This window comes from Alexandromys fortis, unplaced genomic scaffold (assembly GCF_014885135.2).
Source record: "Alexandromys fortis isolate MF-2015 unplaced genomic scaffold, M_Fortis_MF-2015_v1.1 scaffold_83, whole genome shotgun sequence".
Lineage (NCBI taxonomy): Eukaryota > Metazoa > Chordata > Mammalia > Rodentia > Cricetidae > Alexandromys > Alexandromys fortis.
In genome coordinates this window covers 525533-541473 of record NW_026068001.1, presented here as the reverse complement: position 1 = coordinate 541473, position 15941 = coordinate 525533, and the positions used below count along the sequence as shown (strand labels likewise).

Sequence of the window (15941 nt, the reverse complement as noted above, 5' to 3'; positions counted from 1 at the left end):
AAAAGAAACCTTTACTTGGACTAGAAAAAATCCCACTGGAGAAGTGCTGGCTGTGCCTTTGTAAAACCTGTGAGCTTCGTGAAAAACTGTTAATTAAAAGTTGGTAACTTGGGTCCAACTATGAAAACTATATCAAAATATAAACTACCTAAGTGCCCAAAATATGCTATCTTTGCTAACTTAGCTGCTATGCTCTGTCTGCTAAGATGTGAAAGTCTTTAAAAACGCAAGTCCTGTTTGATAATGTGGGTGATTGTCAGTGGTCTGCAGATACTATAGGTAAATTATGGTTAATAAAGATTAACTCACAGGAGGCCTTTCAGGCTGGGCATATAATTTCCTTTTGGTCTGATAAAGTAAACATTTAGTTAGGTAAGAGGATCACACCAGGCTTCCAAATGATTGTTGCTTTTATGCAGTGTTTTAACTCATTGCCACTTAATCGTCATTTCCACTCCATTTGAATTCTGTTCATTAATGCTATATTAGTTCATCAGGATGTAATTATGATGAACTAAAAGAGTATAAACCTCATTCAGTGCCTTACACTTCATAAAGTTTTGTTGTATTAACGTTTCAGGATGTACTGGGCCTTAGGAGCCGAAGAGATTAATAACATTTCCAAGCCCTACATGAAGGGCCTGATTATCGGAGCACACTGTAACTGGGTTAATGTTAAACAGTGGCTGTCCTGCTGATTCACTTAGGGACCTGGGAGATGACAGTTTTATTCTACTTTACTGGGCTGGCCTTACTGCACAATTAATTAAGACCTGCTTAAAAATAGCCTTCAGAATAGGGCCAGAGAAGGGGAAGCCTTTAAAATAATGGAACTGTAGTAGTGAATTTATTGCCAGGGCTGCAGTAGCTATTCAACCAGGTTGGATTTATGAATATTACAGGCTATGTTGCTTTTTTGAGAACACTACTGAGACCCCTTACCCTTCCTTCTCTACTCGCCTCCCTCCCTCCCTCCCTCCCTCCCTCCCTCCCTCCCTCCCTCCCTCCCTCCCATCCTCTCTTTCTCCCTTCCCTTCAACAAGAACTAGCCATGTAGCTCAGGCTGTCTCAAATTTGCAGCAATCTTGCTGGGTGGTGGCGGCAGCACACGCCATTAATCCCAGCACTCAGAAGGCAGAGACAGGTGAATCTCAGTGATTTCAAAGGCCAGCCTGGTCTACAGTGCTAGTTCTAAGACAGCTAGGACTGTTACACAGAGAAACCCTGTTTCGAACCCCCCCACCTCATATTGAAGCAATCCTCCTGCCCAACTTCCTGAGTATCAGAATCGCAGTTCCCTGTTACTATCCGTGCATTCTTTTCAATACTGAGGATTGAATCCAAGGCCTCTGGGCAAGTGGTCTACCCACTACTATGTATCTACATCCTCCATATATTCTTGGTTGTTTTAGAGTTTCCAAATGGTTAAGTGATACCAAAGAACGAACTGGGGCTGGGGTGTCAGACAGTCATCAGAGTGCTTACCTGGCATGGATGAAGCCTTGGGTTTAATCCTAAGTGCAAAACAAAATTGGAGGTAGAGCATATGTCTGCAATCCCAGCATGCTATAATTTCGGTACTCAGGAAGTAGAATCTTCAGGAAGATTAGAAGTCAAGACATTCTTAGCTACATAGGGAGTTTGAGGTCTGGCCTGGGTCACATGAAGCCTGTATTTTAAAGAATGGCTTTTGTTGTAATTTGATGGGCAATTTATAGTTTTATTGCATTTTTTTTAAATTGTCGTACTAGGCATTTAACCAGGGCCTTGGGCATGCCAAACGTGTATTACTTCAGAACCACACTTCTAACCCCAAACAACTCTGTGTATTTATGTAAGTACGTATGCACACTCATGGAGGGGCTGTTTACCCATGTGCGTCCACGCACGCGCGCGTGCGCGCACACACACATACACACACACACACACACACACACACTCGCACACAGAAGTCAGAAGAAGTCTATCAAGTACCCTCCTCCTGTTGCTCTTTGCTTTGTTCACATTGAGAATGGGTTTTACTTAATGTGAAGTTTGTTTCAGGTAGGCTGGCTGGACAGTATCTTCTAGGATCCACTTGTGTCGTCCCCCCCCCCCCCCCGTGCTAAATCATGCATAGCCACATTCAGCTTTTTACATCAATGCTGGGGATCTAAAATCGGGCCCTCATGCTTGTGAAGCATGCCCTCTTACCCACTGAGTTATCGCCCCATAATTCCAAAACAATGTTATTTTTGAAACAGGATCTTGCTACGTTGTCCTAGCCTACCCAGAATCATAAGTTCAAGTGATCCTTCTAAGTCAGCCTCGCGAAGTAATTGGGACTTCAGGTGTGTGCCACTGCACCTGTCCTCGTGTTTTTCTTTAATTATACCATGCATATAAAGATGATGCACAATACGTATGTGTGCACTTTAAAGAATAACTGAAAGATGAACATGTCACCAGATCAAGGAAAACGGCCAGCGTTTCAGAAGCCTTACCATGTTACATGTTCTTCACAGACTCCCTCTCTCTCTCTCTCTCTCTCTCTCTCTCTCTCTCTCTCTCTCTCTCTTGTAGATCCTGCCTTTATTTTTGTCATTTTCTTCCTTCTACTTGTAATGCGATCATTTGTATCCTAAAATTCAGGCTTGCCTGTGATTGTGTTCAGGAACAGAGTCATGTTTGTTAGGTGCTCTTTTATGTCTGGAGTCTCTCAGCATGTGTTTGTGGGGTTTTATGCATGTTATTACTGTGAGTTTTAATTCATTTTTATTTTATTTATTTTGACTTTTTGAGGCAGGGGCTTGCTATGTCACCCAAGGCTGATTGCAAAGTCGCTAGCCTCCTAAGTGCTAGAATTACAAGCATATGCCACCAAGCCCACGTTAGTGGCACATTAAAAAAAGGCTCTTCTGTATTTGCCTTTGTCCCCTTTTAAATTCGGATCCTAGTAATTATAAAGTTTCTGGACATGTCTACTTTGATGTCTGGCTCTCTCTGCTAAATGAGTTATGAAGTGTGAAACTCGTCTGGACTTGAATCTTCTGAGGCTCCCACCTATCAGTTTGATGGCATTTGTTTAGACGAGGCTGCATCTTTAAGGCTTCTGCACTAGGTTAGAAAATCTTCCTTTCTCCAAGGCCGGTCCAAGGGTCTGGTCATGTGATCTCAGCTGTGACATCACACTCTGACCAACCAGGAGCACTGGTGGCTCTTTAGGTGGCGTTTGTTGCTGTGAAAAAGCAGAGAAAGCAGCAAGTGCCCTTGTAAAGCGTCCCAGCGCGGGCCTCCTGTACAAGCGCCTCAGCCTAAATGAGCAAATGTGGGCTGCCAAGGGAGTTTTTTCCTTGAGGCAGAAAGAAAGAAAACTGTGATCCAAGGTAAGCAGCCTGAGCCCAGCCCCGGACTGAAGCGTGCTCCGGGAGCAGGGGATCTGGAGAATTGCAAGCAGCCTGTAGTAGGATTCTAATCACTGCCTGCCCTGCTAGGGGCCCGATCATTGCGTGTCTAGCAGGAGACAGACGACAAAGGAGGATGCGGTGGTGCTCATGTTACCTAGTGATGTAATAGGATTCTCTCTTTCCTGCCAGGACGCTGTTGCAGATCTTCATTTTGCCTTAAAGCTGGGGGTGGTGGAGGAGCTCATTTGATATATAATGTAACATTAGACTGCTATCTGATGCTTCTCAGAATCTTTCACAAAATCCTGCCTCTTTTTTTTCCTTCCTGAAAGGAGAACTCTGAAACTAGAGCAAATTCAATGGAAGCATTAACCCGCTCTGAGGAGCCAGTTTCTGGTTGTTTGGTGCCCAGCGTTCGTGTCAGCATTTAACTTGAGAGTGGAAACAGCTTGGTTCAGCTCCCTTCTTCCCACAGACTTTCTTTTCTTTCTGCCCCTGTTTCCGAGCTGGCTTTCCCCCGCCAAGCTCTCAAACGTAGCAGCTTTCATCTTTTATCAGTGGAACACTGACGGATAGGAAATGCTGGGTAGTGATTCAGCAGACATCCATTTTCTAGCCAGGTACAAGTGAAGATAGGAAAAGGACTTTGGTTGGAGGTTTTAAGATTAACTTGTTCACCTCCTCCACACCGCTTCAGTGAGCCACCCACCTGCAGATGATTAGGACTCGGCTGAGCTTTTCCTTTCTAATCTGTGACTTGCTTGTAAGAAGCGTGCTGAATTAGGCACTCAGTGGACTTGTACAAATCGGTAAACCAGTTTCAGTTTATCTCGTTCATTCAAACTTACGCCACGAGAATGCTAAAATCGGCTAGCTGAGTTGGGCAAGGGGACGTTGGAGAAAGAGTCAGCTGAAGCCAACTTGGGCATTTACTGAAGGGGTTCATTACCAAATAGTTTGGATGAAGTCTTGTCCCTGCCAAGATTGGTGCTGCAAATGTGAGATTTGGCTGTGTGAGTTAAATGATGGAATTGCTCTGCTTTCTCCCCGCGTGCATTTACATAGCTTTCTCAGTGCTGTTTTTACATGTCTAGTTTACTAGCAAAATATTGTTCCATCAGATGATGTTGCCAAAATATTTTGAACAAGTCTATAAGCAATACTTACCATGTGTCAGTACAACTGCTTAGTTTAAATATTCCCTCAGCCTTGCCATTTGTTGAATGCATTTTGGTTCATCTGATGTTTACTGACTATCGCATGTGCTAAGACAGTCCAAAGAGCAGGAAATGGTGACACATTCTTGGGATGGGGGGGGTGCTGAGATGAGCACGAGTTCTAGGCCTGCCTGGGGAACCTAGTGAGACTTGACTCAAACGGAAAAAAAGACATGGTGGAGAAGGCTGTTATGAATTCAGTATAGTGTAACTGTTGAAGATTGGCTAGTCTAGAAAAGGAAGAGAAAGCATATGCGCACACAAATAGCTGTAATGGAAAAACTAAAAGCCAAGCCAACTAAGAACCAAAATTAGTGCGTGCACTCAGATGTTGCTTAGTTGAAAGATTAAGGGATGGTTCATTGCTAAGCTAAGCATTGTTATCCAAATCTCTCCTTGTAAATATTTGACTTTCCAACATCCTGTGAAAGAGTTTCTACCAGCCCATTCTGTTGGAGATCAAAGCATCAACTGAAGGAAAGTTTGCACGTTCCAGTCACCTTAACTCTTGAAGAGGCCAGCATTCTTCTGTTCAAATCTTCACCCAGGCAAAGGCTACCTCATCGGATTGAGTTACTGCCTTACAGAGTAAGAGGTGGCTCTGATGGGGTACATTTGCAAAGACCTCGGAGCCCTTCATCTCCCTCCCATGAACTGAAATACCTAAACTGATCCAAGCTCCTTTCTGTCCTTTGTTCCATTACACAGCAGCTTCTGTCATTTCTCTCCTTATACTATCACCGTCCTGGTCCCTGTCCACTCACGATGCCTTTAGCTGCTTCTTATTTGAGCCTAGACCACAGAAACTATGAACGTGATGGATAGTCCTAGTAGGTGATTGTGTTCCCTCATTTCCACTCCTAAACTCTAGTCATCGGATAGTTGATGGGGGCTTTAAAAATTTTGACTCTCTGATGTACTAATGTCTGTTTGCTATTTAATACAGGAAACAAGTCATACAATGGTGGTGGAATAGGCTCTTCAAATAGGATCATGGACTTCTTGGAGGAGCCAATCCCTGGTGTAGGGACCTATGATGATTTCAACACAATTGATTGGGTGAGAGAGAAGTCTCGAGACCGAGATAGGCACCGAGAGGTAAGGCAGTGCTGGCACGTGAGTAATCTTAGGAAACATGGGGGAAGAAAGGTAAAGAGCTAAATTTGTTCTTTGCTCTCCTTTTTTTCAGCCCCAGAGCTGGTGTGAATCTCTTCTATTGACAACACAGGGTTTCTTTCATTTTTCGTTTTTATTTTTTGAGATAAGTCTTTTGTAGCTTAGGCTGGCCTGGAACTTGCTATGTAGTCTACACTGACAAACTCCTGAATACCCTTTGCCTCCCTCATACTGAATTAACAGATGAGAGCCACCATGCCTGGCTTCATTTTGTAATATATTTCTGTTTTTTTTTTGTTTGTTTACACAGAGACACGGTTTCTCTGTGTAACAACTCTGACTGTCCTGGAACTAGCTCTTATAGACCAGACTGGCCTCAAACTCCCAGAGATCCGCCTGCCTCTGTCTCCCGAGTGCTGGGATTAAAGGCGTGCACTACCACCACCTGCTATATTTCTGTTTTTAAAGACCTTTTATATATAATTTTCATTCTTGGTTTTAAATCTTGTGTCTAATGATTTCTTTTTCTATAGAATGTTGTTAAAAGAGAAATTCGTGAAATGGGTACGCATGCCTCTGCGTAGGTGAAAACAAATGTTTCAGACCTTCTCCTCCCATCTCAGCTCCCTTTATGGTTTGTCTCTTAAAGCAGGGTCTCTAAAACCAAGGAAAGTAAATGGGATTTTTTTCAAAGGAATAAAAACCAAATTACCCCAGCCTTACAGTGTACTGAAGAATATGGGTTCAGCTTTATAAGATTATAGCTCTTGTAAAACCATAAAACCAAAGTAACATTATGCATCCAGCACCAATAAAACCATAAGACTGATCAAATTCATATCCAAGACATTAATTTAATGTTTTAGGTATTTAGGGCTATGGTGTAGATTGTGTAAGCTTGACAAAAGAATTTCCTCGCCTCTCTTTCCAAAGTACTGAGCTATTTTCTCAGAGCTCTGCCAAGGTCCTTTGATTCTTTTATTCTTGTTATTGTTTGTTTGTTATTTTATTGAGACTTTATTCAGACTAGGCTGGAACTCACTGGGCAGGCAATCTAAACTGCCTAGAACTCTTAATTCTCCTGCCTCAGCCTCCTGAGTGCTGAGATTACAGGCATGTGCCACCACACATACCAAGGGTCCTTTGCTATTTTTGTTTTTTCTTGAAATGAGGCAGGGACTTGCTGTACAGTCCAGGCTCGTCACGATCTTACAGAGCTCTTACTCCCATAATCCTAAATGCTGGAATTACAGGTGTTTCCTGCCGTGCCCAGAACCTTTGCTTTGAAACTGTCCTGTACTAGTCAAATTTAGGTAATAAACTATTTCTAGTTTATGTGGGGACAGCAGTGGAGAACTTAACTCAACAACAGTGAAAATGTTGATGCCCAGTTCCTGCCCGTGTACTCTCAGCAGGTGACCCTCTGGCAAGTCACTTCTTTGGGGCACACTCATAGTTTTCCCCCCTAAAGTTCTGCTTTACTCCATATTTAAAATATATTAATACCATTTTCTGCTGAGTCCATGACTTCTTCCTGTCAGGGACAAATCTCTGTAAGAGGCAGAGATTAGAGTCAGGCAGAGACTATTTTCAGGGTGTGTGTGTGTGTGTGTGTGTGTGTGTGTGTGTGTGTGTGTGTTTGATGATTTCCTCAAACCTAGGGTTTAACATGTATGTCTCCCACTCACTAAGCTACACCCCAGCCCTATTTTTTTTTCCATTTTTAAGCCTTTCTCAGATTCTGCCACGTAGTCTGACAACTACATGAACCCCAGAGTCAGGTTGTCCCAGGTACAGGTTTTGAAAAATTCCAGTTTTTCAGGGAGGCAGTACTGGTGATGGAATGCAGGGCTTTGCAGCGCTAGGCAGTCTTCTGTCAGCAAGGTATGACTTAAGCCCCCTTCGCTTTTGATTTGGAAACAGGGTTTCACTGTTACCCAGTTTGGCCTTGAATTTACTTGCACATAGGTTTAGCCTAAGCCTCCCAACTTATTTCATTCAGTTTTCTTCCTTCCTTTTATTTCTTTTGTGTGTGTGTGAGGGGGCATGTTTCAAGACAGGGTTTCTCTGTGTAACAGCCCTGGCTGTCTTGGAACTTACTTTGTAGACTAGGCTGGCCGTGAACTCACAGAGATCCACCTGGGTCCACCTCCCAAGTGCTGGGATTAAAGGTGTGCTCCACCACACCAGGATCAATTTTCTTTCTTCCTTTTCTGTTTTTTAAATCTTGTAATTAGTGTAGTCTCTCTCTCCCCCTCTCCCTCTCCTCCTCCCTCGGTGTGTGTGGGTGTGTGTGCGTGCGCGCGTGTACAGGCCACTGGGCTATCTTATTGGCCCTCAAAATACATTTTAAAGTTCCTTTTGAAGTTTATAATTTGTTATTGTTTGTGGTGTGGCTGTACGTGAAGGTGGAATAAATCAAGTTAGAGTATAATAAATAGTGGTACAAAGAAGGGGAAGTCCCAGTAACAACACTGGCAGAATAATGACTTTAAAGATACGGACATGGGCCAGTAAGTTGGTTGAGGGTACAAAAAGTACTTGTTGTCACGTCTGATGGTCTGAGTCTGATCTTTGGAACCCACATAACAGAAGGAGAGAACAGAATTCAGCAAGTTGTCCTCTGTCCTAAACACACACACACACACACACACACACACACACACACACACACGATATAAAAAATAAAGCTAAAGGGAAACAAAATAAAAATATGAAGAGTGTGGATTTAAGTTGAGCAAGACCTGAACAGCCAAACTTCAGGCTTATTGTGACGCCCTCAGATGCAGTTGCTGGTTTCTGGACTTGAAGGAGACACATCACCAGTATCAATCAGTGCCTGTGATCCCTGTACTTTTGGAACTTGGTGCTACCCAGCTTTGGGAATTTCCTGACTGAACTGTAGCCGCACATAGTAAACCTCAAGTTGTCACTGAGATCAGCCATTGTTTATTATATGTCTATTCTTTGCAAAACAATCAAGATATTTGCTGTGAATCAACTCTCCTTGAGACAGCTGTTATCCAGGGCAGAAAAAGACCCCTGCAATGTACAAAACAGGCTGATTGTATTAAGAAATTAGTGGCTAAGTGGGGGTATATCTTAGACATTACAATAAATTGGTAGAATTTAATAAATTGCAGTATTCTTGGTAAATTGGTTCGATTAAATAATTCTCAATTGTTATCTATTCCCAGATAATTTGTATTTTTCTGCTGAAGATTTTTTAGATGGAGGGAAGATATATGTAGAGTATACTAATGTTATCTTATTTTTTTTTTCCGAGATTACCAATAAAAGCAAAGAGTCCACATGGGCCTTAATTCACAGTGTGAGTGATGCATTTTCTGGCTGGTTGTTGATGCTCCTTATTGGGCTTTTATCAGGTATGGTAAACTACAGAAGTTTTTAAAATTAATCTCCCACTATGTTCTCCAATCGGAAATGAATGCTGGCGAATCTTTTGAAAGTACAACATTCCATGTGTAAATGAGCTCTAACTAATGCCTGTATCTAAGAAGAAATACGTCTAAACAGAGTTTGTGTGCCTAAGATGTCACGATCATTTTAAGGTGGAAGGCAGCTCTGGGAATAAGAGTCAAGTTTTCCCCGCTGAGTCCCTGCCTCAGCCCTTGTTCTTCTTGAAACAGGCTCTCCTAATTTAGCCCAGGCTGGTTTTGATCTCAGTATATGATCCAGGCTGGAAGGAGCTGTGATCTGTTTCCTCACTTTCCTCAGTGCTGATATTACAGGCGAGAACTACCATACCCAGCTCTTAACCTGCCTCTTGAACTTTTATCTCCTCCCTCCTGGTGGCAGAAAAAGGCATGCTAAGATGTAGCTCCTAAGCTCAGGGACTCAGCACATTCTTTCCTGGTTTCAGAGGGGCGTTATGCTAGCGGACTCTCTGTCAGCTCCACTGACTTTCTCTAGCCACTCCAAACGCTATAGGTTGAATATCCTCAGTGGGTAAAGGCCACATGATGGGGGGAGAAAACCAGTTCTTACAAGTTATCTTCCAACCCTCACTCAAATTATACTCTGATCTTCACATGTACACCATGGCACCCCCCCCCCACACACGGTGGGGCATGTGTACACTCACATTAAATAAATGTAAAAAAAGTTTGAAGCCAGAGATATTTGAAATGTTATGATATTATATAATGAAATATTTGGAGAAAAGGACCCAAATCTAGACACAAAATTTGCTTGTTTTATATATACATATATGCACTATATAATACATATATTAGATACGTATAAATATATGTATAAGCACTGTGTATACACATACACACACACGAGCATGTGCACATACACACACACACAGCTTGAAGGGAGTTTTATATAAGTTCACTTGGATTTTCTATTAGTGTGAAAGAGTATCTCATCTGACTTGATGGGACCCAGGCTGGCCTCAGCATCACCCCTGTCTCAGCCTCCTAGGTCTGGATAGTAGGCTGTAGGCGCTGCGTCCCTTTCCATCTCTATGTTGACTAAAGTCCTATCACATGAGGTCAGGTGTGCAATTTTCCTCATGCAGCATCATGTCAATGCTTAAAGAATTAAGAAATGTTTCAGGTTAGAGATGCTCACCTTATGTACAGTATATAAATGGAGACTTGCTCTGCAGATACCAGCTTACAGCAAGTTCCAGTGCAAACTTCCCCTCCTATGCGGGAAACAAAAAGCCAGGAACACCGGGCAGAGGAAGCAAGAAATGTACTCTTGTAGCATTAAAGACAATGCCTAGGAAGATCTGGAGTCTTGAGCAAAATAGGAGTTAAGTGGGAAAGCTGGGGTCAGATAATACTGTTTTAAGAGTCATGGGTTAAGTGATCTCTGGAGTGCCCGCTCCACCCTGCTGCTGTGGCACAAAAGCAGCTGTAGGCATAGGGAGAGAAATGAGTCTTGCTGCAGCTCGGACATCTTGCCTGGCAGACAGAACAGGTGAGAAAGATTTGGCCCTCACATTTGTAGCTTGCCAGCCCTTGGTTGAGGGTGTTCAATTTTGCCTTCTGGCTCTTCCAGGAGAGAGAACACAGTTTGGAGCTGGTTAATAGTAGATTGGGTAATCTATAAAGCCAACTATTGTAGCAAAGCAAAAGAAGGAGTATAGAGGAGGGAAGGTCATAAATCTGGTGATTAGGAACATATTAGTGTTCACAAAGAAACTTCAGATATATGTTGAGAGCCAGATTTCAAGTTTTGGTAGTCATTGGAAAGAAAGAAAGAACAAACCCCCTTGAAATGTTAATCTGTTCTTTGGGATAGGGAAGCTTAATAAAACTTGTAGCCAGAGAAGAAAGCGACATTTGTGAGCAGGGAGAGATGTGGAAGTAGAGGGAAGCCAGGACTGAAGATGGGTGTGTAAAATATAAAGTACACATGCGAAACACCGGGAGCATAGAGCAAACTATGCAACTATAAGGCCTTGTTTATTTTGTGAACCCAGGCAGAAAATGCAGTAAAAGTTGGAACAGAAATCTGGGGGCTACAGTAGCCAAAAATAGCTTTCAGAAAATGCTGGATTTGACTAGGGCATTCAAGTATGTGGTAACACTTTCTGCACGTACCAAAACATACACATAACATGGCCTTTTTCACCCAGCAGAATGTAGGCACAATGTTCTCAACACTTTAATGTGCTTCTTGTCTTTAGGTGGTCAGTGGCTGTTTTTTTCCTCTCATACACATGAGGTGTTTTGTTTTTAAACATTGGAGACCCATAACAGAAGCAGTGTGTCTGAACGGGACAGTCTGGGAATTCAGGGGCTGTTTTATAACACTTTTATCATTCCTTTAAGGCACAATATGGGCCATTTCGTTTCTCTCATCCAGAATTTCTTCATTTAACTGACACATGACATCCAGAAGTAAAGTATGTTTACTGTCTTAGCTCTTCTGAGTTTACCAGTCATAGTACTTACTTTATTTTCTCATTATTTTCTTTGATGGATGGCCTATATACACTCATTCCTTTTTACTGAGACCATTGTAGTGTGTTCATACCCTAGGTTCAGTAGGCATCCAAAGTTTCTCGAGTTCCTGCCAACCTTTTTTTGCACACAATACTCTGTGCTGTTATAAACTTAATGTCCTTAGCGGACAGTATCTTCCTCCCGCTGTACAAGTTCTTTCTGTCTGTGGTGAAAAACCCTTCATCAACTTTGCTCCAGAGCCTCTACACATAAATATCATGGAAGATTCTTTAGTGTGTGCAATTTGTATTCACTCAAACTGATGTATATAGGGAGAACAACATATTTTTTTTTTGTTTTAGTTGTTGTTTTTGGTTTGAGATGGAGTCTCACTATTTATTTCTAGCTGGCATGCTAAGTAGACAAGGCTGGCCTTGAACTATCAGAGTGCTGGGATTAAAAACCTGTGGCTCCATGCCTAGCAAGTCACATAATGCTAAGCAAATAAATTACTCCCTTTATAGAGTGACATTCCTTAAGCACACCAAAGCAGTTCCTTCATTGTGTCAAGCAAGTTTCAAAACCAAACTCTTCTGTCTTCCCCAAGTGTTTTGCTTTTTCCCTAGCTCTTCCCAGTGTACATATTTCCCAGATTCTGGTGTTTATTTTTATTATTTTTAATCTTGTGTATGTGTTCATGTCTGTGTGTGAGAATGCAGGTGCCATTGGAGACCAGAAGCATTTGTAGAACCGGAGTTAAAAACTGTTGTGAGCTATCCAATGTGGGTGCTGGAAATTGAACTCAGATCCTCTGCAAGAGTAGTATGTACTCTTAAGCATCTCTTCAGCCCAACACTGGTGTTAATGTATGTAAACAGAGACTGCTCGTTTGTTTCCCTACTGCCCAGACCCGAATAATCACACAAAGCTGTATTAATTACAACGCTGCTTGGCCAATCGCTTAGGCATATTGCTAGCTAGCTCTTATATTATAAATTAACCCATTTCTGTTAATCTGTGTGTCACCACAATGCTGTGGCTTACTGGTAAAGTTCTAGAAGGTGTCTTTCTCCTTCAGCATCTCCTGGACTCTGCCTACTCTCTCTATATATCTCTGTTCAGATTTTCTACCTGGATTTACTCTGCTAAGCCATTGGCTGAAACAGCTTTATTCATTAACCAATAAAAACAACACATATACAAAAGGACATCCCACATCAAATGTAGAGATAATAAGTGAAATATTAAGCACATCAACAATCAGAAAGAAGCTCCAGATGGAATAGGAATAGGGAAGTATATATTTACCTGTCATTTCAATTCCTTTCCTGTCACTTTGGCTGATAAAACTTGTTCTAATTACCAAAGATAGAATTTTAGAAGTGAGATTAAATTTGGCTTTCTCTTTTTTCCCCACTAAATCAGGCTCGTTAGCAGGCCTAATAGATATCTCTGCTCACTGGATGACAGACTTAAAAGAAGGGATATGCACTAAGGGATTCTGGTTTAACCAGGAACACTGTTGCTGGAAATCTGACCATGTCACCTTTGAGGAGAGAGACAAGTGCCCAGAATGGAATAGCTGGTCCCAGCTTATCATCAGTACAGAACAGGTAATGTGTAATACTTATTTCTGTACCACTGAGTTTCATCCTTATATTTATTTCATCTTTTTGTACTGTACTCCTGGAAATTATGAAATCTTCCCCTATATTCTTCATGGAAAAGAAAAGGAACAAGCTGTATTTTTTTGTGGTTTAAGTGCTGCAGCCTTATTTCTATCTCTTCTGACATGTTGGAAGCATTTTCTGCTTATATTTAAAAGTTTGGTTTGTTTTAAAGAAGTCTTATATTTTGTTGGAAATTTCAGAGGCAAACAACAGGTAAGATGTAATTTCTAACAAGATTATGAAATGGCTTAAAATAGGTTTATCATATAGAAAAACAAAGCAGTTTGTCCCTGAGCACTGAATTGGAACAATCAAAGGTATGATGTGTTTCATGTCAGAATAATGGAGATCTGGGAATCAAATCGTCCAGTCTCTCTTTCAGTTGTATTGGTATTTTCATTATGGTCTCAGCAAATATTTCTCAACACATAATAGTTTTGTGTTTTAGCTCCTTTCCTATCTTTCAGTACTTTGTTATATATTAGATCTCTCCCACTGAGAAAGCACACAAAACAGATGTGTTTTAGCTACCAGGCTCACCAGTAGAAACGGGTACCCCTTGAACTCCCTCCCTAGCTGTCCATTCTTTTGGTGAAGTAGAGATGAGACCAGAATATATGCCTGTACTCTTCAAATTTATCTTTCATCCGATTTCATGGAAGTAGAGTAGAGTAAAGGTCTCTAGAAGCTGAGAAGGGAAGGGTCAGAGAGAAGTTGTGTAACGAACAGCAAACAGAGAGGAGGAAGAAATTCTACAGTTCAAACATCAGCTTTACTGTAACTGTACTGTACAACAACTAATGATTAATTGAGGGCTGCATATTGGGCCCAAGGCCTGTGTGTGCTAGGTGAGTGCTCTAATAGTGAACCACATCCCTGCTTATATATTTTACCAAGTAACAGAGTAGAGGGGGTAAGAAGACTTCAAACATGAAGATATATGAAATATAAAGATATATGAAATATTTAAGTAAGTAAAACTGCTAATTATCCTAATTTGATCACTATATAGTATATATACATGTATCAAACTATCATACTATACCTTATAAACATGTATAAGCATGGTAATCCAATCAAAAATTTTAAAATAATTTTATTATTCATTTTTTTTCATGAAAAAATTTGAGGTGGCACGCACACACTCGTAGACACATACAAGTCAATTGAAAAGGGATAATAAATTAGTAAAGTCAGAAATAAGAGATTTTTATATCCATATGTAACTATATACATTGGCTTGAGGAGCAAGGTTTTATGTGTATTCTACTGGCTAGTTTTATGTCAAGTTAATACAAGCCGGAGTCATCAGAGAGGAGGGAGCCTCAGTTGAGAAAATGCCTCCCTAAGATCCAGCTATAGGACATTTTCTTAAGTAGTGATTGGGGTGTGATGGCCCAGCCCATGATGGGTGGTATCATCTGTGGGCTGGTGGTCCTTGGTGGTATAAGGAAGCGGGCTGAGCAAACTGTGAGGAGCAAGCCAGTAAGCAGTTCCCCTCCAGGATCTCTACATCAGCTCCTGCCTCCAGCTTCCTGTCCTGTTTGACTTCCTGTCCTGACTTCCGTCAGTGATGAACAGTACCATTGAAGTGTCAGCCAAATAAACCCTTTCCTTTCAAATTTGCATTTTGGTCCTGGTGTTTCATCACAGCATTAGAAACCCTAGCTAAGACATGTATATTTCTCAAATTGCAGTAGAGTTAAATTACTGGGGGAAAGGTACAAACCTTCCTAGAATACTGATTTTTTTTTCCTGAGGCTTTGGAATATTTTTAAGTTAAACAATGATTTTTTAATTCTTTTTAGATTTAGGTGTATGAGTGTTTTGCCTGCATGGGTGTATGTGTACCACATTTGTGCCAGTGCTCGCTTAGGTCACAAGAGTGCTTTAGATTCTTGGAACTGGAGTTACAGATGGTTGTGAGCCACGATGTAGGTACTGGGAATCAAACCGTGGTCCTCTGCAAGAGCATAAAGTGCTCTTAACCACCGAACCATCTTTCTACCTCTATAAACAATGATTTTAAAATGAAGTGTAAATTTTTCTTCATTTCCTTGTGTAATTCAAGATTAAACTTTAGGTCTTGCATATACTAAACAAATACTGTACAACTGAGTTACATCAACTGTATTTTAAATATTTTTATTGTAAAAGCCAGGCATGGTGGCACATACTTGTAACCCCCAGTACTTGGAAAGTGCAGGCAGGCAGATCAGGAGTTCAGAGTCATTCTTGGCTACATTTTTGAGTTGCCTGGGCTATATGAGACCTTGTCTCAAAATTTTTTTTAAAAATTAAGATTACATTTATTTAGTGTGTGTGTGTGTGTGTGTGTGTGTGTGTGTGTGCGCGCGTGCATGTGTGTCCATCCATGCCTCAGCACATGGGTGGAGTTCAGAGGACAGCTTTAGGGAGTCCGTTCTTTCCTTCTACCATATAGATCCCAGGGATATAACCTATGTTGTAGTATTGTTGGTTGGTAGGTGCCTTTACTGGCTGAGTCTTAAAAATCGTTACAGTTATTTTGAGCTGGGTATGGTAGCTCATGCCTATAATCCTAGTGTTTTGGAGTTAGTGGCAAGAGGGTCACTGCAAGCTCCAGGCCAGCTTAGTCTTATACATTGA

At 41.4% G+C, this 15941-nt stretch overlaps 1 protein-coding gene across 3 annotated transcripts in view; it reads left to right on the top strand.

The window, feature by feature from the left end:
* Positions 1-15941, top strand: part of Clcn5 (chloride voltage-gated channel 5) — a 162809-nt gene that overhangs the window by 122979 nt on the left and 23889 nt on the right. For 2 of the 3 annotated variants that reach the window (XM_050160852.1, XM_050160851.1), the window contains 3 exons: positions 5550-5701; positions 9006-9105; positions 13069-13256. In XM_050160852.1, the coding sequence (XP_050016809.1) occupies positions 5550-5701; positions 9006-9105; positions 13069-13256 (440 nt within the window). Of the gene's footprint in view, positions 1-3214; positions 3366-5549; positions 5702-9005; positions 9106-13068; positions 13257-15941 lie in introns of those variants that run through there. The other variant, XM_050160853.1, reaches the window with a different exon arrangement.